Below are 21,619 nucleotides of genomic sequence, written 5' to 3'. Positions count from 1 at the left end.
ACCTCTCCAACTTCACCATTTATGACGACAGAAGGGCAAAGTACATCAAAATTTATTTCATCAACAACAGAAATATCTTTATCCACTGTAGAGCAAACCACAAGCCAGCCGGCACAAACCACTCTGTTTACGACTACCAAAGAAACAGAACCTTCAACAACAGCTCAATCAGCATTTACAACAGCTATGTCCCCAACGAGCATGTCCACATTAGAATCATCTACAAGTGAAAGTGCATCAACTGTGCAAACTACTGTGTACACAACAGGTACCTCTCCAACTTCGCCATCTTCTTCAACAGAAGGACAAAGTACATCAGAATTAACTTCATCAGGAACAGAAGTAGCTTCAACTTTTACAAAAGCTACATCCCTAATGCCCACATCCACATTACCTACAAGTGAAAGTGGATCAACATTGCAAACTACTGTGTACACAGCAGGTACCTCTCCATCTTCGCCATCTTCTTCAACAGAAGGACAAAGTACATCAGAATTAACTTCATCAGGAACAGAAGTAGCTTCAACTTTTACAACAGCTACATCCCTAATGCCCACATCCACATTACCTACAAGTGAAAGTGGATCAACATTGCAAAATACTGTGTACACAACAGCTACCTCTCCATCTTCACCATCTACTTCAACAGAGGGTAAAAGTACATCAGAATTAACTTCATCAGGAACAGAAGTAGCTTCAACATATACAACAGATACATCCCCAATGTCCACCTCCACATCAGAATCACCTACAATTGAAAGTGGACCAACATTGCAAACTTCTGTGTACACAACAGGTACCTCTCCATCTACTTCAACAGAAGGACAAAGTACTTCAGAATTAACTTCATCAGCAACAGCAATATTTTCAACTACTGTAGAGCAAACAACAAGCGAGCAGGCTCAAACCACTCCGTTTAGTTCTACCACAGAAACAGAACCTGCGACGACAGCTCAATCAACATTTACAACAGATAAACCTGCTATGACCACTAAATTTGAATCATCTACAAGTGAAAGAAGTTCGACACTGGAAACTACATCTTCCTCTATAGGGACCTCACCAACTTCACCATCTATGACGACAGAAGGACAAAGTACGTCAAAATTGATTTCATCAACAACAGAATTATCTTTATCCACTGTAGAGCAAACCACAAGCCAGCCGGCACAAACCACTCTGTTTACTACTACAAAAGAAACAGAACCTTCAACAACAGCTCGATCAGCATTTACAACAGCTATGTCCCCAACGAGTATGTCCACATTAGAATCATCTACAAGTGAAAGTGCATCAACTGTGCAAACTACTGTGTACACAACAGGTACCTCTCCATCTTCGCCATCTTCTTCAACAGAAGGACAAAGTACATCAGAATTAACTTCATCAGGAACAGAAGTAGCTTCAACTTTTACAATAGCTACATCCCTAATGCCCACATCCACATTACCTGCAAGTGAAAGTGGATCAACATTGCAAACTACTGTGTACACAACAGGTACCTCTCCATCTACTTCAACAGAAGGACAAAGTACTTCAGAATTAACTTCATCAGCAACAGAAATATTTTCAACTACTGTAGAGCAAACAACAAGCGAGCAGGCTCAAACCATTCCATTTAGTTCTACCACAGAAACAGAACCTACAACGACAGCTCAATCAACATTTACAACAGTTATGTCCCCAACGAGCATGTCCACATTAGAATCATCTACAAGTGAAAGTGCATCAACTGTGCAAACTACTGTGTACACAACAGGTACCTCTCCATCTTTGCCATCTTCTTCAACAGAAGGACAAAGTACATCAGATATAACTTCATCAGGAACAGAAGTAGCTTCAACATTTACAACAGCTACATCCCTAATGCCCACATCCACATTACCTACAAGTGAAAGTGGATCAACATTGCAAACTACTGTGTACACAACAGCTAACTCTCCATCTTCACCATCTACTTCAACAGAGGGTAAAAGTACATCAGAATTAACTTCATCAGGAACAGAAGTAGCTTCAACATATACAACAGATACATCCCCAATGGCCACCTCCACATCAGAATCACCTACAATTGAAAGTGGATCAACATTGCAAACTTCTGTGTACACAACAGGTACCTCTAGATCTACTTCAACAGAAGGACAAAGTACTTCAGAATTAACTTCATCAGCAACAGCAATATTTTCAACTACTGTAGAGCACACAACAAGCGAGCAGGCTCAAACCACTCCGTTTAGTTCTACCACAGAAACAGAACCTACAACGACAGCTCAATCAACATTTACAACAGATATATCTGCTATGACCACTAAATTTGAATCATCTACAATTGAAAGAAGTTCGACACTGGAAACTACATCTTCCTCTATAGGGACCTCTCCAACTTCACCATTTATGACGACAGAAGGGCAAAGTACATCAAAATTTATTTCATCAACAACAGAAATATCTTTATCCACTGTAGAGCAAACCACAAGCCAGCCGGCACAAACCACTCTGTTTACGACTACCAAAGAAACAGAACCTTCAACAACAGCTCAATCAGCATTTACAACAGCTATGTCCCCAACGAGCATGTCCACATTAGAATCATCTACAAGTGAAAGTGCATCAACTGTGCAAACTACTGTGTACAAAACAGGTACCTCTCCAACTTCGCCATCTTCTTCAACAGAAGGACAAAGTACATCAGAATTAACTTCATCAGGAACAGAAGTAGCTTCAACTTTTACAAAAGCTACATCCCTAATGCCCACATCCACATTACCTACAAGTGAAAGTGGATCAACATTGCAAACTACTGTGTACACAGCAGGTACCTCTCCATCTTCACCATCTACTTCAACAGAGGTTAAAAGTACATCGGAATTAACTTCATCAGGAACAGAAGTAGCTTCAACTTTTACAACAGCTACATCCCTAATGCCCACATCCACATTACCTACAAGTGAAAGTGGATCAACATTGCAAACTACTGTGTACACAGCAGGTACCTCTCCATCTTCACCATCTACTTCAACAGAGGGTAAAAGTACATCAGAATTAACTTCATCAGGAACAGAAGTAGCTTCAACATATACAACAGATACATCCCCAATGTCCACCTCCACATCAGAATCACCTACAATTGAAAGTGGACCAACATTACAAACTTCTGTGTACACAACAGGTACCTCTCCATCTACTTCAACAGAAGGACAAAGTACTTCAGAATTAACTTCATCAGCAACAGCAATATTTTCAACTACTGTAGAGCAAACAACAAGCGAGCAGGCTCAAACCACTCCGTTTAGTTCTACCACAGAAACAGAACCTGCAACGACAGCTCAATCAATATTTACAACAGATAAACCTGCTATGACCACTAAATTTGAATCATCTACAAGTGAAAGAAGTTCGACACTGGAAACTACATCTTCCTCTATAGGGACCTCTCCAACTTCACCATCTATGACGACAGAAGGACAAAGTACGTCAAAATTGATTTCATCAACAACAGAATTAGCTTTATCCACTGTAGAGCAAACCACAAGCCAGCCGGCACAAACCACTCTGTTTACTACTACCAAAGAAACAGAACCTTCAACAACAGCTCAATCAGCATTTACAACAGCTATGTCCCCAACGAGTATGTCCACATTAGAATCATCTACAAGTGAAAGTGCATCAACTGTGCAAACTACTGTGTACACAACAGGTACCTCTCCATCTTCGCCAACTTCTTCAACAGAAGGACAAAGTACATCAGAATTAACTTCATCAGGAACAGAAGTAGCTTCAACTTTTACAATAGCTACATCCCTAATGCCCACATCCACATTACCTACAAGTGAAAGTGGATCAACATTGCAAACTACTGTGTACACAACAGGTACCTCTCCATCTTCACCATCTACTTCAACAGAAGGACAAAGTACTTCAGAATTAACTTCATCAGCAACAGAAATATTTTCAACTACTGTAGAGCAAACAACAAGCGAGCAGGCTCAAACCATTCCATTTAGTTCTACCACAGAAACAGAACCTACAACGACAGCTCAATCAACATTTACAACAGTTATGTCCCCAACGAGCATGTCCACATTAGAATCATCTACAAGTGAAAGTGCATCAACTGTGCAAACTACTGTGTACACAACAGGTACCTCTCCATCTTTACCATCTTCTTCAACAGAAGGACAAAGTACATCAGAATTAACTTCATCAGGAACAGAAGTAGCTTCAACTTTTACAACAGCTACATCCCTAATGCCCACATCCACATTACCTACAAGTGAAAGTGCATCAACTGTGCAAACTACTGTGTACACAACAGGTACCTCTCCATATTTGCCATCTTCTTCAACAGAAGGACAAAGTACATCAGAATTAACTTCATCAGGAACAGAAGTAGCTTCAACTTTTACAACAGCTACATCCCTAATGCCCACATCCACATTACCTACAAGTGAAAGTGGATCAACATTGCAAACAACTGTGTACACAACAGGTACCTCTCCATCTTCACCATCTACTTCAACAGAGGGTACAAGTACATCAGAATTAACTTCATCAGGAACAGAAGTAGCTTCAACATATTCCTCAGCTACATCCACAATGGCCACCTCCACATCAGAATCACCTACAATTGAAAGTGGATCAACATTGCAAACTTCTGTGTACACAACAGGTACCTCTTCATCTACTTCAAAAGAAGGACAAAGTACTTCAGAATTAACTTCATCAGCAACAGCAATATTTTCAACTACTTTAGAGCAAACAACAAGCGAGCAGGCTCAAACCACTCCGTTTAGTTCTACCACAGAAACAGAACCTACAACGACAGCTCAATCAACATTTACAACAGATAAGCCTGCTATGACCACTAAATTTGAATCATCTACAAGTGAAATAAGTTCAACACTGGAAACTACATCTTCTTCTATAGGGACCTCTCCAACTTCACCATCTATGACGACAGAAGGGCAAAGTACATCAAAATTTATTTCATTAACAACAGAAATATCTTTATCCACTGCAGAGCAAACCACAAGCCAGCCGGCACAAACCACTCTGTTTAAGACTACCAAAGAAACAGAACCTTCAACAACAGCTCAATCAGCATTTACAACAGCTATGTCCCCAACGAGCATGTCCACATTAGAATCATCTACAAGTGAAAGTGCATCAACTGTGCAAACTACTGTGTACACAACAGGTACCTCTCCATCTTCGCCATCTTCTTCAACAGAAGGACAAAGTACATCAGAATTAACTTCATCAGGAACAGAAGTAGCTTCAACTTTTACAACAGCTACATCCCTAATGCCCACATCCAAATTACCTACAAGTGAAAGTGGATCAACATTGCAAACTACTGTGTACACAACAGGTACCTCTCCATCTTCACCATCTACTTCAACAGAGGGTAAAAGTACATCGGAATTAACTTCATCAGGAACAGAAGTAGCTTCAACATTTACAACAGCTACATCCCCAATGTCCACCTCCACATCAGAATCACCTACAATTGAAAGTGGATCAACATTGCAAACTTCTGTGTACACAACAGGTACCTCTCCATCTACTTCAACAGAAGGACAAAGTACTTCAGAATTAACTTCATCAGCAACAGCAATATTTTCAACTACTGTAAAGCAAACAACAAGCGAGCAGGCTCAAACCACTCCGTTTAGTTCTACCACAGAAACAGAACCTACAACGACAGCTCAATCAACATTTACAACAGATATATCTGCTATGACCACTAAATTTGAATCATCTACAAGTGAAAGAAGTTCAACACTGGAAACTACATCTTCCTCTATAGGGACCTCTCCAACTTCACCATCTATGACGACAGAAGGGCAAAGTACATCAAAATTTATTTCATCAACAACAGAAATATCTTTATCCACTGTAGAGCAAACAACAAGCCAGCCGGCACAAACCACTCTGTTTACGACTACCAAAGAAACAGAACCTTCAACAACAGCTCAATCAGCATTTACAACAGCTATGTCCCCAACGAGCATGTCCACATTAGAATCATCTACAAGTGAAAGTGCATCAACTGTGCAAACTACTGTGTACACAACAGGTACCTCTCCATCTTCGCCATCTTCTTCAACAGAAGGACAAAGTACATCAGAATTAACTTCATCAGGAACAGAAGTAGCTTCAACTTTTACAACAGCTACATCCCTAGTGCCCACATCCACATTACCTACAAGTGAAAGTGGATCAACATTGCAAACTTCTTTGTACACAACAGGTACCTCTCCATCTACTTCAACAGAAGGACAAAGTACTTCAGAATTGATTTCATCAACACATGAAATATCTTTATCAACTGTAGAGCAAACTACAAGCCTGCCGGCACAAACCAGTCTGTTTACTACTACCACAGAAACACAACCTTCAACAACAGCTCAATCAGCATTTACAACAGCTATGTCCCCAAAGAGCACGTCCACATTAGAATCATCTACAAGTGAAAGTGCATCAATTGTGCAAACTACTGTGTTCACAACAGGTACCTCTCCATCTTCGCCATCTTCTTCAACAGAAGGACAAAGTACATCAGAATTAACTTCATCAGGAACAGCAATGCCTTCATCGACTGTAGAGCAAACAACAAGCCAGCACACTCAAACCACTCTGTTTAGTTCTATCACAGAAACAGAACCTACAACTACAGCTCAATCAACATTTACAAGAGTTACATCCCCAATGTCCACCTCCACATTAGAATCACCTACAAGTCAATCTGGATCAACATTGCAAACTACAGTGTACACAACAGGTACCTCTCCAACTACTTCAACAGAAGGACAAAGTACTTCAGAATTGATTTCATCAACAAATGAAATATCTTTATCAACTGTAGAGCAAACTACAAGCCAGCCGGCACAAACCACTCTGTTTACTACTACCACAGAAACAGAATCTTCAACAACAGCTCAATCAGCATTTACAACAGCTATGTCCCCAACGAGCACGTCCACATTAGAGTCATCTACAAGTGAAAGTGCATCAATTGTGCAAACTACTGTATACACAACAGGTACCTCTCCACCTTCACCAACTACTTCAACAGATGGACAAAGTACATCCGAATTAACTTCATCAGGAACAGTAAAGGCTTCATCTACTGTAGAGCAAACAACAAGCCAGCAGACTCAAACCACTCTGTTTAGTTCTATCACAGAAACAGAACCTACAACTACAGCTCAATCAATATTTACAAGAGTTACATCCCCAATGTCCACTTCCAAATTAGAATCACCTACAAGTCAAACCGGATCAACATTGCAATCTACTGTGTACACAGCAGGTACCTCCCTATCTACTTCAACAGAAGGACAAAGTACTTCAGAATTAATTTCATTAGGAACAGCAATGCCTTCATCTACTGTAGAGCAAACAACAAGCCAGCAGACTCAAACCACTCTGTTTAGTTCTATCACAGAAACAGAACCTACAACTACAGCTCAATCAACATTTACAAGATTTACATCTCCAATGTCCACCTCCAAATTAGATTCACCTACAAGTCAAACAGGATCAACATTGCAATCTACCATGTACACAGCAGGTACCTCCCCATCTACTTCAACAGAAGGACAAAGTACTTCAGAATTAACTTCATTAGGAACAGCAATGCCTTCATCTACTGCAGAGCAATTAACAAGCCAGCACACTCAAACCACTCTGTTTAGTTCTATCACAGAAACAGAACCTACAACGACAGCTCAATCAACATTTACAACAGCTTTGTCCCCAATGACTGAAACCACAATAGAATCATCTACAAGTGAAAGAACTTCAACAGTGGTAACTACATCATCCTCAATAGGTACATCTCCATCTTCAATGTCTTCTGTAACAGACGGTCAAAGTACATCAGAGATGATTTCATCAACAACAGGAATGCCTCCTTCTAATTCAGCACAAACAACAAGCCAGGAGACACAAAGCTCTATTTTTACTACTACCACAGAAACAGAACCTACAACAACAGTTCAATACACATTTACAACAGATACATCCCCAATGTCCACCTCCACATTAGAATCACCTACAAGTAAAACCGGATCAACTTTGCAAACTCCTGTGTACACAACAGGTACCTCTCCATCTTCACCATCTACTTCAACAGAAGGACAAAGTACTTCAGAATTAGCTTCATCAGCAACAGCAATGGCTTCATCTACTGTAGAGCAAACAACAAGCCAGCACACTCAAACCACTCTGTTAAGTTCTACCACAGAAACAGAACCTGCAACGACAGCTCAATCAACATTTACAACATATATATCTGCGATGACCACTAAATTTGAATCATCTACAAGTGAAAGAAGTTCAACACCGGAAACTACATCTTCCTCAATAGAGACCTCCCCAACTTCACCATCTATGACGACAGAAGGGCAAAGTACATCAAAATTGATTTCATCAACAACAGAAATATCTTTATCCACTGTAGAGCAAACTACAAGCCAGCCGGCACAAACCACGCTGTTTACGACTACCACAGAGACAGAACCTTCAACAACAGCTCAATCAGCATTTACAACAGCTATGTCCGCAACGAGCATGTCCACATTAGAATCATCTACAAGTGAAAGTGCATCAAATCTGCAAACTACTGTGTATTCAACGGGTACCTCTCCATCTTCACCATCTACTTCAACAGTAGGACAAAGTACATCCGAATTAACTTCATCAGGAACAGCAAAGGCTTCATCTACTGTAGAGCAAACAACAAGCCAGCAGACTCAAACCACTCTGTTTAGTTCTATCACAAAAACAGAACCTACAACTACAGCTCAGTCAACATTTACAAGAGTTACATCCCCAATGTCCACTTCAAAATTAGAATCACCTACAAGTCAAACCGGATCAACATTGCAATCTACTGTGTACACAGCAGGTACCTCCCCATCTACTTCAACAGAAGGACAAAGTACTTCAGAATTAACTTCATTAGGGACAGCAATGCCTTCATCTACTGTAGAGCAAACAACAAGCCAGCACACTCAAACCACTCTGTTTAGTTCTATCACAGAAACAGAACCTACAACGACAGCTCAATCAACATTTACAACAGCTTTGTCCCCAATGACTGGAACCACAATAGAATCATCTACAAGTGAAAGAACTTCAACACTGGTAACTACATCATCATCAATAGGTACATCTCCATCTTCAATGTCTTCTGTAACAGACGGACAAAGTACGTCAAAATTGATTTCATCAACAACAGAATTATCTTTATCCACTGTAGAGCAAACCACAAGCCAGCCGGCACAAACCACTCTGTTTACTACTACCAAAGAAACAGAACCTTCAACAACAGCTCAATCAGCATTTACAACAGCTATGTCCCCAACGAGCATGTCCACATTAGAATCATCTACAAGTGAAAGTGGATCAACATTGCAAACTACTGTGTACACAACAGGTACCTCTCCATCTACTTCAACAGAAGGACAAAGTACTTCAGAATTAACTTCATCAGCAACAGAAATATTTTCAACTACTGTAGAGCAAACAACAAGCGAGCAGGCTCAAACCATTCCATTTAGTTCTACCACAGAAACAGAACCTACAACGACAGCTCAATCAACATTTACAACAGTTATGTCCCCAACGAGCATGTCCACATTAGAATCATCTACAAGTGAAAGTGCATCAACTGTGCAAACTACTGTGTACACAACAGGTACCTCTCCATCTTTGCCATCTTCTTCAACAGAAGGACAAAGTACATCAGAATTAACTTCATCAGGAACAGAAGTAGCTTCAACTTTTACAACAGCTACATCCCTAATGCCCACATCCACATTAACTACAAGTGAAAGTGGATCAACATTGCAAACTACTGTGTACACAACAGCTACCTCTCCATCTTCACCATCTACTTCAACAGAGGGTAAAAGTACATCAGAATTAACTTCATCAGGAACAGAAGTAGCTTCAACATATACAACAGATACATCCCCAATGGCCACCTCCACATCAGAATCACCTACAATTGAAAGTGGATCAACATTGCAAACTTCTGTGTACACAACAGGTACCTCTAGATCTACTTCAACAGAAGGACAAAGTACTTCAGAATTAACTTCATCAGCAACAGCAATATTTTCAACTACTGTAGAGCACACAACAAGCGAGCAGGCTCAAACCACTCCGTTTAGTTCTACCACAGAAACAGAACCTACAACGACAGCTCAATCAACATTTACAACAGATATATCTGCTATGACCACTAAATTTGAATCATCTACAATTGAAAGAAGTTCGACACTGGAAACTACATCTTCCTCTATAGGGACCTCTCCAACTTCACCATTTATGACGACAGAAGGGCAAAGTACATCAAAATTTATTTCATCAACAACAGAAATATCTTTATCCACTGTAGAGCAAACCACAAGCCAGCCGGCACAAACCACTCTGTTTACGACTACCAAAGAAACAGAAACTTCAACAACACCTCAATCAGCATTTACAACAGCTATGTCCCCAACGAGCATGTCCACATTAGAATCATCTACAAGTGAAAGTGCATCAACTGTGCAAACTACTGTGTACACAACAGGTACATCTCCAACTTCGCCATCTTCTTCAACAGAAGGACAAAGTACATCAGAATTAACTTCATCAGGAACAGAAGTAGCTTCAACTTTTACAAAAGCTACATCCCTAATGCCCACATCCACATTACCTACAAGTGAAAGTGGATCAACATTGCAAACTACTGTGTACACAGCAGGTACCTCTCCATCTTCACCATCTACTTCAACAGAGGTTAAAAGTACATCGGAATTAACTTCATCAGGAACAGAAGTAGCTTCAACTTTTACAACAGCTACATCCCTAATGCCCACACCCACATTACCTACAAGTGAAAGTGGATCAACATTGCAAACTACTGTGTACACAACAGGTACCTCTCCATCTTCACCATCTACTTCAACAGAGGGTAAAAGTACATCAGAATTAACTTCATCAGGAACAGAAGTAGCTTCAACATATACAACAGCTACATCCCCATTGTCCACCTCCACGTCAGAATCACCTACAACTGAAAGTGGATCAACATTGCGAACTTCTGTGTACACAACAGCTACCTCTCCATCTACTTCAACAGAAGGACAAAGTACTTCAGAATTAACTTCATCAGCAACAGAAATATTTTCCACTACTGTAGAGCAAACAACAAGCGAGCAGGCTCAAACCACTCTGTTTAGTTCTACCACAGAAACAGAACCCACAACGACAGCTCTATCAACATTTACAACAGATAAGCCTGCTATGACCACTAAATTTGAATCATCTACAAGTGAAAGAAGTTCGACACTGGAAACTACATCTTCCTCTATAGGGACCTCTCCAACTTCAACATCTATGACGACAGAAGGACAAAGTACGTCAAAATTGATTTCATCAACAACAGATTTATCTTTATCCACTGTAGAGCAAACCACAAGCCAGCCGGAACAAACCACTCTGTTTACGACTACCAAAGAAACAGAACCTTCAACAACAGCTCAATCAGCATTTACAACAGCTATGTCCCCAACGAGTATGTCCACATTAGAATCATCTACAAGTGAAAGTGCATCAACTGTGCAAACTACTGTGTACACAACAGGTACCTCTCCATCTTCGCCATCTTCTTCAACAGAAGGACAAAGTACATCAGAATTAACTTCATCAGGAACAGAAGTAGCTTCAACTTTTACAACAGCTACATCCCTAATGCCCACATCCACATTACCTACAAGTGAAAGTGGATCAACATTGCAAACTACTGTGTACACAGCAGGTACCTCTCCATCTTCACCATCTACTTCAACAGAGGTTAAAAGTACATCAGAATTAACTTCATCAGGAACAGAAGTAGCTTCAACTTTTACAACAGCTACATCCATAATGCCCACATCCACATTACCTACAAGTGAAAGTGGATCAACATTGCAAACTACTGTGTACACAGCAGGTACCTCTCCATCTTCACCATCTACTTCAACAGAGGGTAAAAGTACATCAGAATTAACTTCATCAGGAACAGAAGTAGCTTCAACATATACAACAGATACATCCCCAATGTCCACCTCCACATCAGAATCACCTACAATTGAAAGTGGACCAACATTCCAAACTTCTGTGTACACAACAGGTACCTCTCCATCTACTTCATCAGAAGGACAAAGTACTTCAGAATTAACTTCATCAGCAACAGCAATATTTTCAACTACTGTAGAGCAAACAACAAGCGAGCAGGCTCAAACCACTCCGTTTAGTTCTACCACAGAAACAGAACCTGCAACGACAGCTCAATCAATATTTACAACAGATAAACCTGCTATGACCACTAAATTTGAATCATCTACAAGTGAAAGAAGTTCGACACTGGAAACTACATCTTCCTCTATAGGGACCTCTCCAACTTCACCATCTATGACGACAGAAGGACAAAGTACGTCAAAATTGATTTCATCAACAACAGAATTATCTTTATCCACTGTAGAGCAAACCACAAGCCAGCCGGCACAAACCACTCTCTTTACTACTACAAAAGAAACAGAACCTTCAACAACAGCTCAATCAGCATTTACAACAGCTATGTCCCCAACGAGTATGTCCACATTAGAATCATCTACAAGTGAAAGTGCATCAACTGTGCAAACTACTGTGTACACAACAGGTACCTCTCCATCTTCGCCATCTTCTTCAACAGAAGGACAAAGTACATCAGAATTAACTTCATCAGGAACAGAAGTAGCTTCAACTTTTACAATAGCTACATCCCTAATGCCCACATCCACATTACCTACAAGTGAAAGTGGATCAACATTGCAAACTACTGTGTACACAACAGGTACCTCTCCATCTACTTCAACAGAAGGACAAAGTACTTCAGAATTAACTTCATCAGCAACAGAAATATTTTCAACTACTGTAGAGCAAACAACAAGCGAGCAGGCTCAAACCATTCCATTTAGTTCTACCACAGAAACAGAACCTACAACGACAGCTCAATCAACATTTACAACAGTTATGTCCCCAACGAGCATGTCCACATTAGAATCATCTACAAGTGAAAGTGCATCAACTGTGCAAACTACTGTGTACACAACAGGTACCTCTCCATCTTTGCCATCTTCTTCAACAGAAGGACAAAGTACATCAGAATTAACTTCATCAGGAACAGAAGTAGCTTCAACTTTTACAAGAGCTACATCCCTAATGCCCACATCCACATTACCTACAAGTGAAATTGGATCAACATTGCAAACTACTGTGTACACAACAGCTACCTCTCCATATTCACCATCTACTTCAACAGAGGGTAAAAGTACATCAGAATTAACTTCATCAGGAACAGAAGTAGCTTCAACATATACAACAGATACATCCCCAATGGCCACCTCCACATCAGAATCACCTACAATTGAAAGTGGATCAACATTGCAAACTTCTGTGTACACAACAGGTACCTCTAGATCTACTTCAACAGAAGGACAAAGTACTTCAGAATTAACTTCATCAGCAACAGCAATATTTTCAACTACTGTAGAGCACACAACAAGCGAGCAGGCTCAAACCACTCCGTTTAGTTCTACCACAGAAACAGAACCTACAACGACAGCTCAATCAACATTTACAACAGATATATCTGCTATGACCACTAAATTTGAATCATCTACAATTGAAAGAAGTTCGACACTGGAAACTACATCTTCCTCTATAGGGACCTCTCCAACTTCACCATCTATGACGACAGAAGGGCAAAGTACATCAAAATTTATTTCATCAACAACAGAAATATCTTTATCCACTGTAGAGCAAACCACAAGCCAGCCGGCACAAACCACTCTGTTTACGACTACCAAAGAAACAGAACCTTCAACAACAGCTCAATCAGCATTTACAACAGCTATGTCCCCAACGAGCATGTCCACATTAGAATCATCTACAAGTGAAAGTGCATCAACTGTGCAAACTACTGTGTACACAACAGGTACCTCTCCATCTTCGCCATCTTCTTCAACAGAAGGACAAAGTACATCAGAATTAACTTCATCAGGAACAGAAGTAGCTTCAACTTTTACAAAAGCTACATCCCTAATGCCCACATCCACATTACCTACAAGTGAAAGTGGATCAACATTGCAAACTACTGTGTACACAGCAGGTACCTCTCCATCTTCACCATCTACTTCAACAGAGGTTAAAAGTACATCGGAATTAAGTTCATCAGGAACAGAAGTAGCTTCAACTTTTACAACAGCTACATCCCTAATGCCCACATCCACATTACCTACAAGTGAAAGTGGATCAACATTGCAAACTACTGTGTACACAGCAGGTACCTCTCCATCTTCACCATCTACTTCAACAGAGGGTAAAAGTACATCAGAATTAACTTCATCAGGAACAGAAGTAGCTTCAACATATACAACAGATACATCCCCAATGTCCACCTCCACATCAGAATCACCTACAATTGAAAGTGGACCAACATTACAAACTTCTGTGTACACAACAGGTACCTCTCCATCTACTTCAACAGAAGGACAAAGTACTTCAGAATTAACTTCATCAGCAACAGCAATATTTTCAACTACTGTAGAGCAAACAACAAGCGAGCAGGCTCAAACCACTCCGTTTAGTTCTACCACAGAAACAGAACCTGCAACGACAGCTCAATCAATATTTACAACAGATAAACCTGCTCTGACCACTAAATTTGAATCATCTACAAGTGAAAGAAGTTTGACACTGGAAACTACATCTTCCTCTATAGGGACCTCTCCAACTTCACCATCTATGACGACAGAAGGACAAAGTACGTCAAAATTGATTTCATCAACAACAGAATTATCTTTATCCACTGTAGAGCAAACCACAAGCCAGCCGGCACAAACCACTCTGTTTACTACTACCAAAGAAACAGAACCTTCAACAACAGCTCAATCAGCATTTACAACAGCTATGTCCCCAACGAGTATGTCCACATTAGAATCATCTACAAGTGAAAGTGCATCAACTGTGCAAACTACTGTGTACACAACAGGTACCTCTCCATCTTCGCCATCTTCTTCAACAGAAGGACAAAGTACATCAGAATTAACTTCATCAGGAACAGAAGTAGCTTCAACTTTTACAATAGCTACATCCCTAATGCCCACATCCACATTACCTACAAGTGAAAGTGGATCAACATTGCAAACTACTGTGTACACAACAGGTACCTCTCCATCTACTTCAACAGAAGGACAAAGTACTTCAGAATTAACTTCATCAGCAACAGAAATATTTTCAACTACTGTAGAGCAAACAACAAGCGAGCAGGCTCAAACCATTCCATTTAGTTCTACCACAGAAACAGAACCTACAACGACAGCTCAATCAACATTTACAACAGTTATGTCCCCAACGAGCATGTCCACATTAGAATCATCTACAAGTGAAAGTGCATCAACTGTGCAAACTACTGTGTACACAACAGGTACCTCTCCATCTTTACCATCTTCTTCAACAGAAGGACAAAGTACATCAGAATTAACTTCATCAGGAACAGAAGTAGCTTCAACTTTTACAACAGCTACATCCCTAATGCCCACATCCACATTACCTACAAGTGAAAGTGCATCAACTGTGCAAACTACTGTGTACACAACAGGTACCTCTCCATCTTTGCCATCTTCTTCAACAGAAGGACAAAGTACATCAGAATTAACTTCATCAGGAACAGAAGTAGCTTCAACTTTTACAACAGCTACATCCCTAATGCCCACATCCACATTACCTACAAGTGAAAGTGGATCAACATTGCAAACAACTGTGTACACAACAGGTACCTCTCCATCTTCACCATCTACTTCAACAGAGGGTACAAGTACATCAGAATTAACTTCATCAGGAACAGAAGTAGCTTCAACATATTCCTCAGCTACATCCACAATGGCCACCTCCACATCAGAATCACCTACAATTGAAAGTGGATCAACATTGCAAACTTCTGTGTACACAACAGGTACCTCTCCATCTACTTCAAAAGAAGGACAAAGTACTTCAGAATTAACTTCATCAGCAACAGCAATATTTTCAACTACTTTAGAGCAAACAACAAGCGAGCAGGCTCAAACCACTCCGTTTAGTTCTACCACAGAAACAGAACCTACAACGACAGCTCAATCAACATTTACAACAGATAAGCCTGCTATGACCACTAAATTTGAATCATCTACAAGTGAAAGAAGTTCGACACTGGAAACTACATCTTCCTCTATAGGGACCTCTCCAACTTCACCATCTATGACGACAGAAGGACAAAGTACATCAAAATTTATTTCATCAACAACAGAAATATCTTTATCCACTGTAGAGCAAACCACAAGCCAGCCGGCACAAACCACTCTGTTTACTACTACCAAAGAAACAGAACCTTCAACAACAGCTCAATCAGCATTTACAACAGCTATGTCCCCAACGAGTATGTCCACATTAGAATCATCTACAAGTGAAAGTGCATCAACTGTGCAAACTACTGTGTACACAACAGGTACCTCTCCATCTTCGCCATCGTCTTCAACAGAAGGACAAAGTACATCAGAATTAACTTCATCAGGAACAGAAGTAGCTTCAACTTTTACAATAGCTACATCCCTAATGCCCACATCCACATTACCTACAAGTGAAAGTGGATCAACATTGCAAACTACTGTGTACACAACAGGTACCTCTCCATCTACTTCAACAGAAGGACAAAGTACTTCAGAATTAACTTCATCAGCAACAGAAATATTTTCAACTACTGTAGAGCAAACAACAAGCGAGCAGGCTCAAACCATTCCATTTAGTTCTACCACAGAAACAGAACCTACAACGACAGCTCAATCAACATTTACAACAGTTATGTCCCCAACGAGCATGTCCACATTAGAATCATCTACAAGTGAAAGTGCATCAACTGTGCAAACTACTGTGTACACAACAGGTACCTCTCCATCTTTACCATCTTCTTCAACAGAAGGACAAAGTACATCAGAATTAACTTCATCAGGAACAGAAGTAGCTTCAACTTTTACAACAGCTACATCCCTAATGCCCACATCCACATTACCTACAAGTGAAAGTGCATCAACTGTGCAAACTACTGTGTACACAACAGGTACCTCTCCATCTTTGCCATCTTCTTCAACAGAAGGACAAAGTACATCAGAATTAACTTCATCAGGAACAGAAGTAGCTTCAACTTTTACAACAGCTACATCCCTAATGCCCACATCCACATTACCTACAAGTGAAAGTGGATCAACATTGCAAACAACTGTGTACACAACAGGTACCTCTCCATCTTCACCATCTACTTCAACAGAGGGTACAAGTACATCAGAATTAACTTCATCAGGAACAGAAGTAGCTTCAACATATTCCTCAGCTACATCCACAATGGCCACCTCCACATCAGAATCACCTACAATTGAAAGTGGATCAACATTGCAAACTTCTGTGTACACAACAGGTACCTCTCCATCTACTTCAAAAGAAGGACAAAGTACTTCAGAATTAACTTCATCAGCAACAGCAATATTTTCAACTACTTTAGAGCAAACAACAAGCGAGCAGGCTCAAACCACTCCGTTTAGTTCTACCACAGAAACAGAACCTACAACGACAGCTCAATCAACATTTACAACAGATAAGCCTGCTATGACCACTAAATTTGAATCATCTACAAGTGAAATAAGTTCAACACTGGAAACTACATCTTCCTCTATAGGGACCTCTCCAACTTCACCATCTATGACGACAGAAGGGCAAAGTACATCAAAATTTATTTCATTAACAACAGAAATATCTTTATCCACTGCAGAGCAAACCACAAGCCAGCCGGCACAAACCACTCTGTTTAAGACTACCAAAGATACAGAACCTTCAACAACAGCTCAATCAGCATTTACAACAGCTATGTCCCCAACGAGCATGTCCACATTAGAATCATCTACAAGTGAAAGTGCATCAACTGTGCAAACTACTGTGTACACAACAGGTACCTCTCCATCTTCGCCATCTTCTTCAACAGAAGGACAAAGTACATCAGAATTAACTTCATCAGGAACAGAAGTAGCTTCAACTTTTACAACAGCTACATCCCTAATGCCCACATCCAAATTACCTACAAGTGAAAGTGGATCAACATTGCAAACTACTGTGTACACAACAGGTACCTCTCCATCTTCACCATCTACTTCAACAGAGGGTAAAAGTACATCGGAATTAACTTCATCAGGAACAGAAGTAGCTTCAACATTTACAACAGCTACATCCCCAATGTCCACCTCCACATCAGAATCACCTACAATTGAAAGTGGATCAACATTGCAAACTTCTGTGTACACAACAGGTACCTCTCCATCTACTTCAACAGAAGGACAAAGTACTTCAGAATTAACTTCATCAGCAACAGCAATATTTTCAACTACTGTAAAGCAAACAACAAGCGAGCAGGCTCAAACCACTCCGTTTAGTTCTACCACAGAAACAGAACCTACAACGACAGCTCAATCAACATTTACAACAGATATATCTGCTATGACCACTAAATTTGAATCATCTACAAGTGAAAGAAGTTCAACACTGGAAACTACATCTTCCTCTATAGGGACCTCTCCAACTTCACCATCTATGACGACAGAAGGGCAAAGTACATCAAAATTTATTTCATCAACAACAGAAATATCTTTATCCACTGTAGAGCAAACAACAAGCCAGCCGGCACAAACCACTCTGTTTACGACTACCAAAGAAACAGAACCTTCAACAACAGCTCAATCAGCATTTACAACAGCTATGTCCCCAACGAGCATGTCCACATTAGAATCATCTACAAGTGAAAGTGCATCAACTGTGCAAACTACTGTGTACACAACAGGTACCTCTCCATCTTCGCCATCTTCTTCAACAGAAGGACAAAGTACATCAGAATTAACTTCATCAGGAACAGAAGTAGCTTCAACTTTTACAACAGCTACATCCCTAGTGCCCACATCCACATTACCTACAAGTGAAAGTGGATCAACATTGCAAACTTCTTTGTACACAACAGGTACCTCTCCATCTACTTCAACAGAAGGACAAAGTACTTCAGAATTGATTTCATCAACAAATGAAATATCTTTATCAACTGTAGAGCAAACTACAAGCCAGCCGGCACAAACCAGTCTGTTTACTACTACCACAGAAACAGAACCTTCAACAACAGCTCAATCAGCATTTACAACAGCTATGTCCCCAAAGAGCACGTCCACATTAGAATCATCTACAAGTGAAAGTGCATCAATTGTGCAAACTACTGTGTTCACAACAGGTACCTCTCCATCTTCGCCATCTTCTTCAACAGAAGGACAAAGTACATCAGAATTAACTTCATCAGGAACAGCAATGCCTTCATCGACTGTAGAGCAAACAACAAGCCAGCACACTCAAACCACTCTGTTTAGTTCTATCACAGAAACAGAACCTACAACTACAGCTCAATCAACATTTACAAGAGTTACATCCCCAATGTCCACCTCCACATTAGAATCACCTACAAGTCAATCTGGATCAACATTGCAAACTACAGTGTACACAACAGGTACCTCTCCAACTACTTCAACAGAAGGACAAAGTACTTCAGAATTGATTTCATCAACAAATGAAATATCTTTATCAACTGTAGAGCAAACTACAAGCCAGCCGGCACAAACCACTCTGTTTACTACTACCACAGAAACAGAATCTTCAACAACAGCTCAATCAGCATTTACAACAGCTATGTCCCCAACGAGCACGTCCACATTAGAGTCATCTACAAGTGAAAGTGCATCAATTGTGCAAACTACTGTATACACAACAGGTACCTCTCCACCTTCACCAACTACTTCAACAGATGGACAAAGTACATCCGAATTAACTTCATCAGGAACAGTAAAGGCTTCATCTACTGTAGAGCAAACAACAAGCCAGCAGACTCAAACCACTCTGTTTAGTTCTATCACAGAAACAGAACCTACAACTACAGCTCAATCAATATTTACAAGAGTTACATCCCCAATGTCCACTTCCAAATTAGAATCACCTACAAGTCAAACCGGATCAACATTGCAATCTACTGTGTACACAGCAGGTACCTCCCTATCTACTTCAACAGAAGGACAACGTACTTCAGAATTAATTTCATTAGGAACAGCAATGCCTTCATCTACTGTAGAGCAAACAACAAGCCAGCAGACTCAAACCACTCTGTTTAGTTCTATCACAGAAACAGAACCTACAACTACAGCTCAATCAACATTTACAAGATTTACATCCCCAATGTCCACCTCCAAATTAGATTCACCTACAAGTCAAACAGGATCAACATTGCAATCTACCATGTACACAGCAGGTACCTCCCCATCTACTTCAACAGAAGGACAAAGTACTTCAGAATTAACTTCATTAGGAACAGCAATGCCTTCATCTACTGCAGAGCAATTAACAAGCCAGAACACTCAAACCACTCTGTTTAGTTCTATCACAGAAACAGAACCTACAACGACAGCTCAATCAACATTTACAACAGCTTTGTCCCCAATGACTGAAACCACAATAGAATCATCTACAAGTGAAAGAACTTCAACAGTGGTAACTACATCATCCTCAATAGGTACATCTCCATCTTCAATGTCTTCTGTAACAGACAGTCAAAGTACATCAGAGATGATTTCATCAACAACAGGAATGCCTCCTTCTAATTCAGCACAAACAACAAGCCAGGAGACACAAAGCTCTATTTTTACTACTACCACAGAAACAGAACCTACAACAACAGTTCAATACACATTTACAACAGATACATCCCCAATGTCCACCTCCACATTAGAATCACCTACAAGTAAAACCGGATCAACTTTGCAAACTCCTGTGTACACAACAGGTACCTCTCCATCTTCACCATCTACTTCAACAGAAGGACAAAGTACTTCAGAATTAGCTTCATCAGCAACAGCAATGGCTTCATCTACTGTAGAGCAAACAACAAGCCAGCACACTCAAACCACTCTGTTAAGTTCTACCACAGAAACAGAACCTGCAACGACAGCTCAATCAACATTTACAACATATATATCTGCGATGACCACTAAATTTGAATCATCTACAAGTGAAAGAAGTTCAACACCGGAAACTACATCTTCCTCAATAGAGACCTCCCCAACTTCACCATCTATGACGACAGAAGGGCAAAGTACATCAAAATTGATTTCATCAACAACAGAAATATCTTTATCCACTGTAGAGCAAACTACAAGCCAGCCGGCACAAACCACGCTGTTTACTACTACCACAGAGACAGAACCTTCAACAACAGCTCAATCAGCATTTACAACAGCTATGTCCGCAACGAGCATGTCCACATTAGAATCATCTACAAGTGAAAGTGCATCAAATCTGCAAACTACTGTGTATTCAACGGGTACCTCTCCATCTTCACCATCTACTTCAACAGTAGGACAAAGTACATCCGAATTAACTTCATCAGGAACAGCAAAGGCTTCATCTACTGTAGAGCAAACAACAAGCCAGCAGACTC

At 40.3% G+C, this 21,619-nt stretch overlaps 2 protein-coding genes across 2 annotated transcripts; both read left to right on the top strand.

Moving 5' to 3' along the window:
- Nucleotides 1-6,623: 6,623 nt before the first annotated feature.
- LOC113110568 (cell wall protein DAN4-like) lies at nt 6,624-8,316 on the top strand (the record flags this gene model as incomplete). Its single annotated transcript, XM_026274698.1, has 1 exon — nt 6,624-8,316. A coding segment is annotated over exon 1 (1,605 nt), but the record flags the coding sequence as incomplete, so codon positions are not given.
- Nucleotides 8,317-19,481: 11,165 nt separating this feature from the next.
- Nucleotides 19,482-21,174, top strand: LOC113110567 (cell wall protein DAN4-like; the record flags this gene model as incomplete). Its single annotated transcript, XM_026274697.1, has 1 exon — nt 19,482-21,174. A coding segment is annotated over exon 1 (1,605 nt), but the record flags the coding sequence as incomplete, so codon positions are not given.
- Between the last annotated feature and the right edge of the window lie 445 nt (nt 21,175-21,619).

This window comes from Carassius auratus, chromosome 11 (assembly GCF_003368295.1).
Source record: "Carassius auratus strain Wakin chromosome 11, ASM336829v1, whole genome shotgun sequence".
NCBI lineage: Eukaryota > Metazoa > Chordata > Actinopteri > Cypriniformes > Cyprinidae > Carassius > Carassius auratus.
Note: the sequence above shows the minus strand (reverse complement) of the source record. Positions and strands in the feature narration are given on the sequence as shown.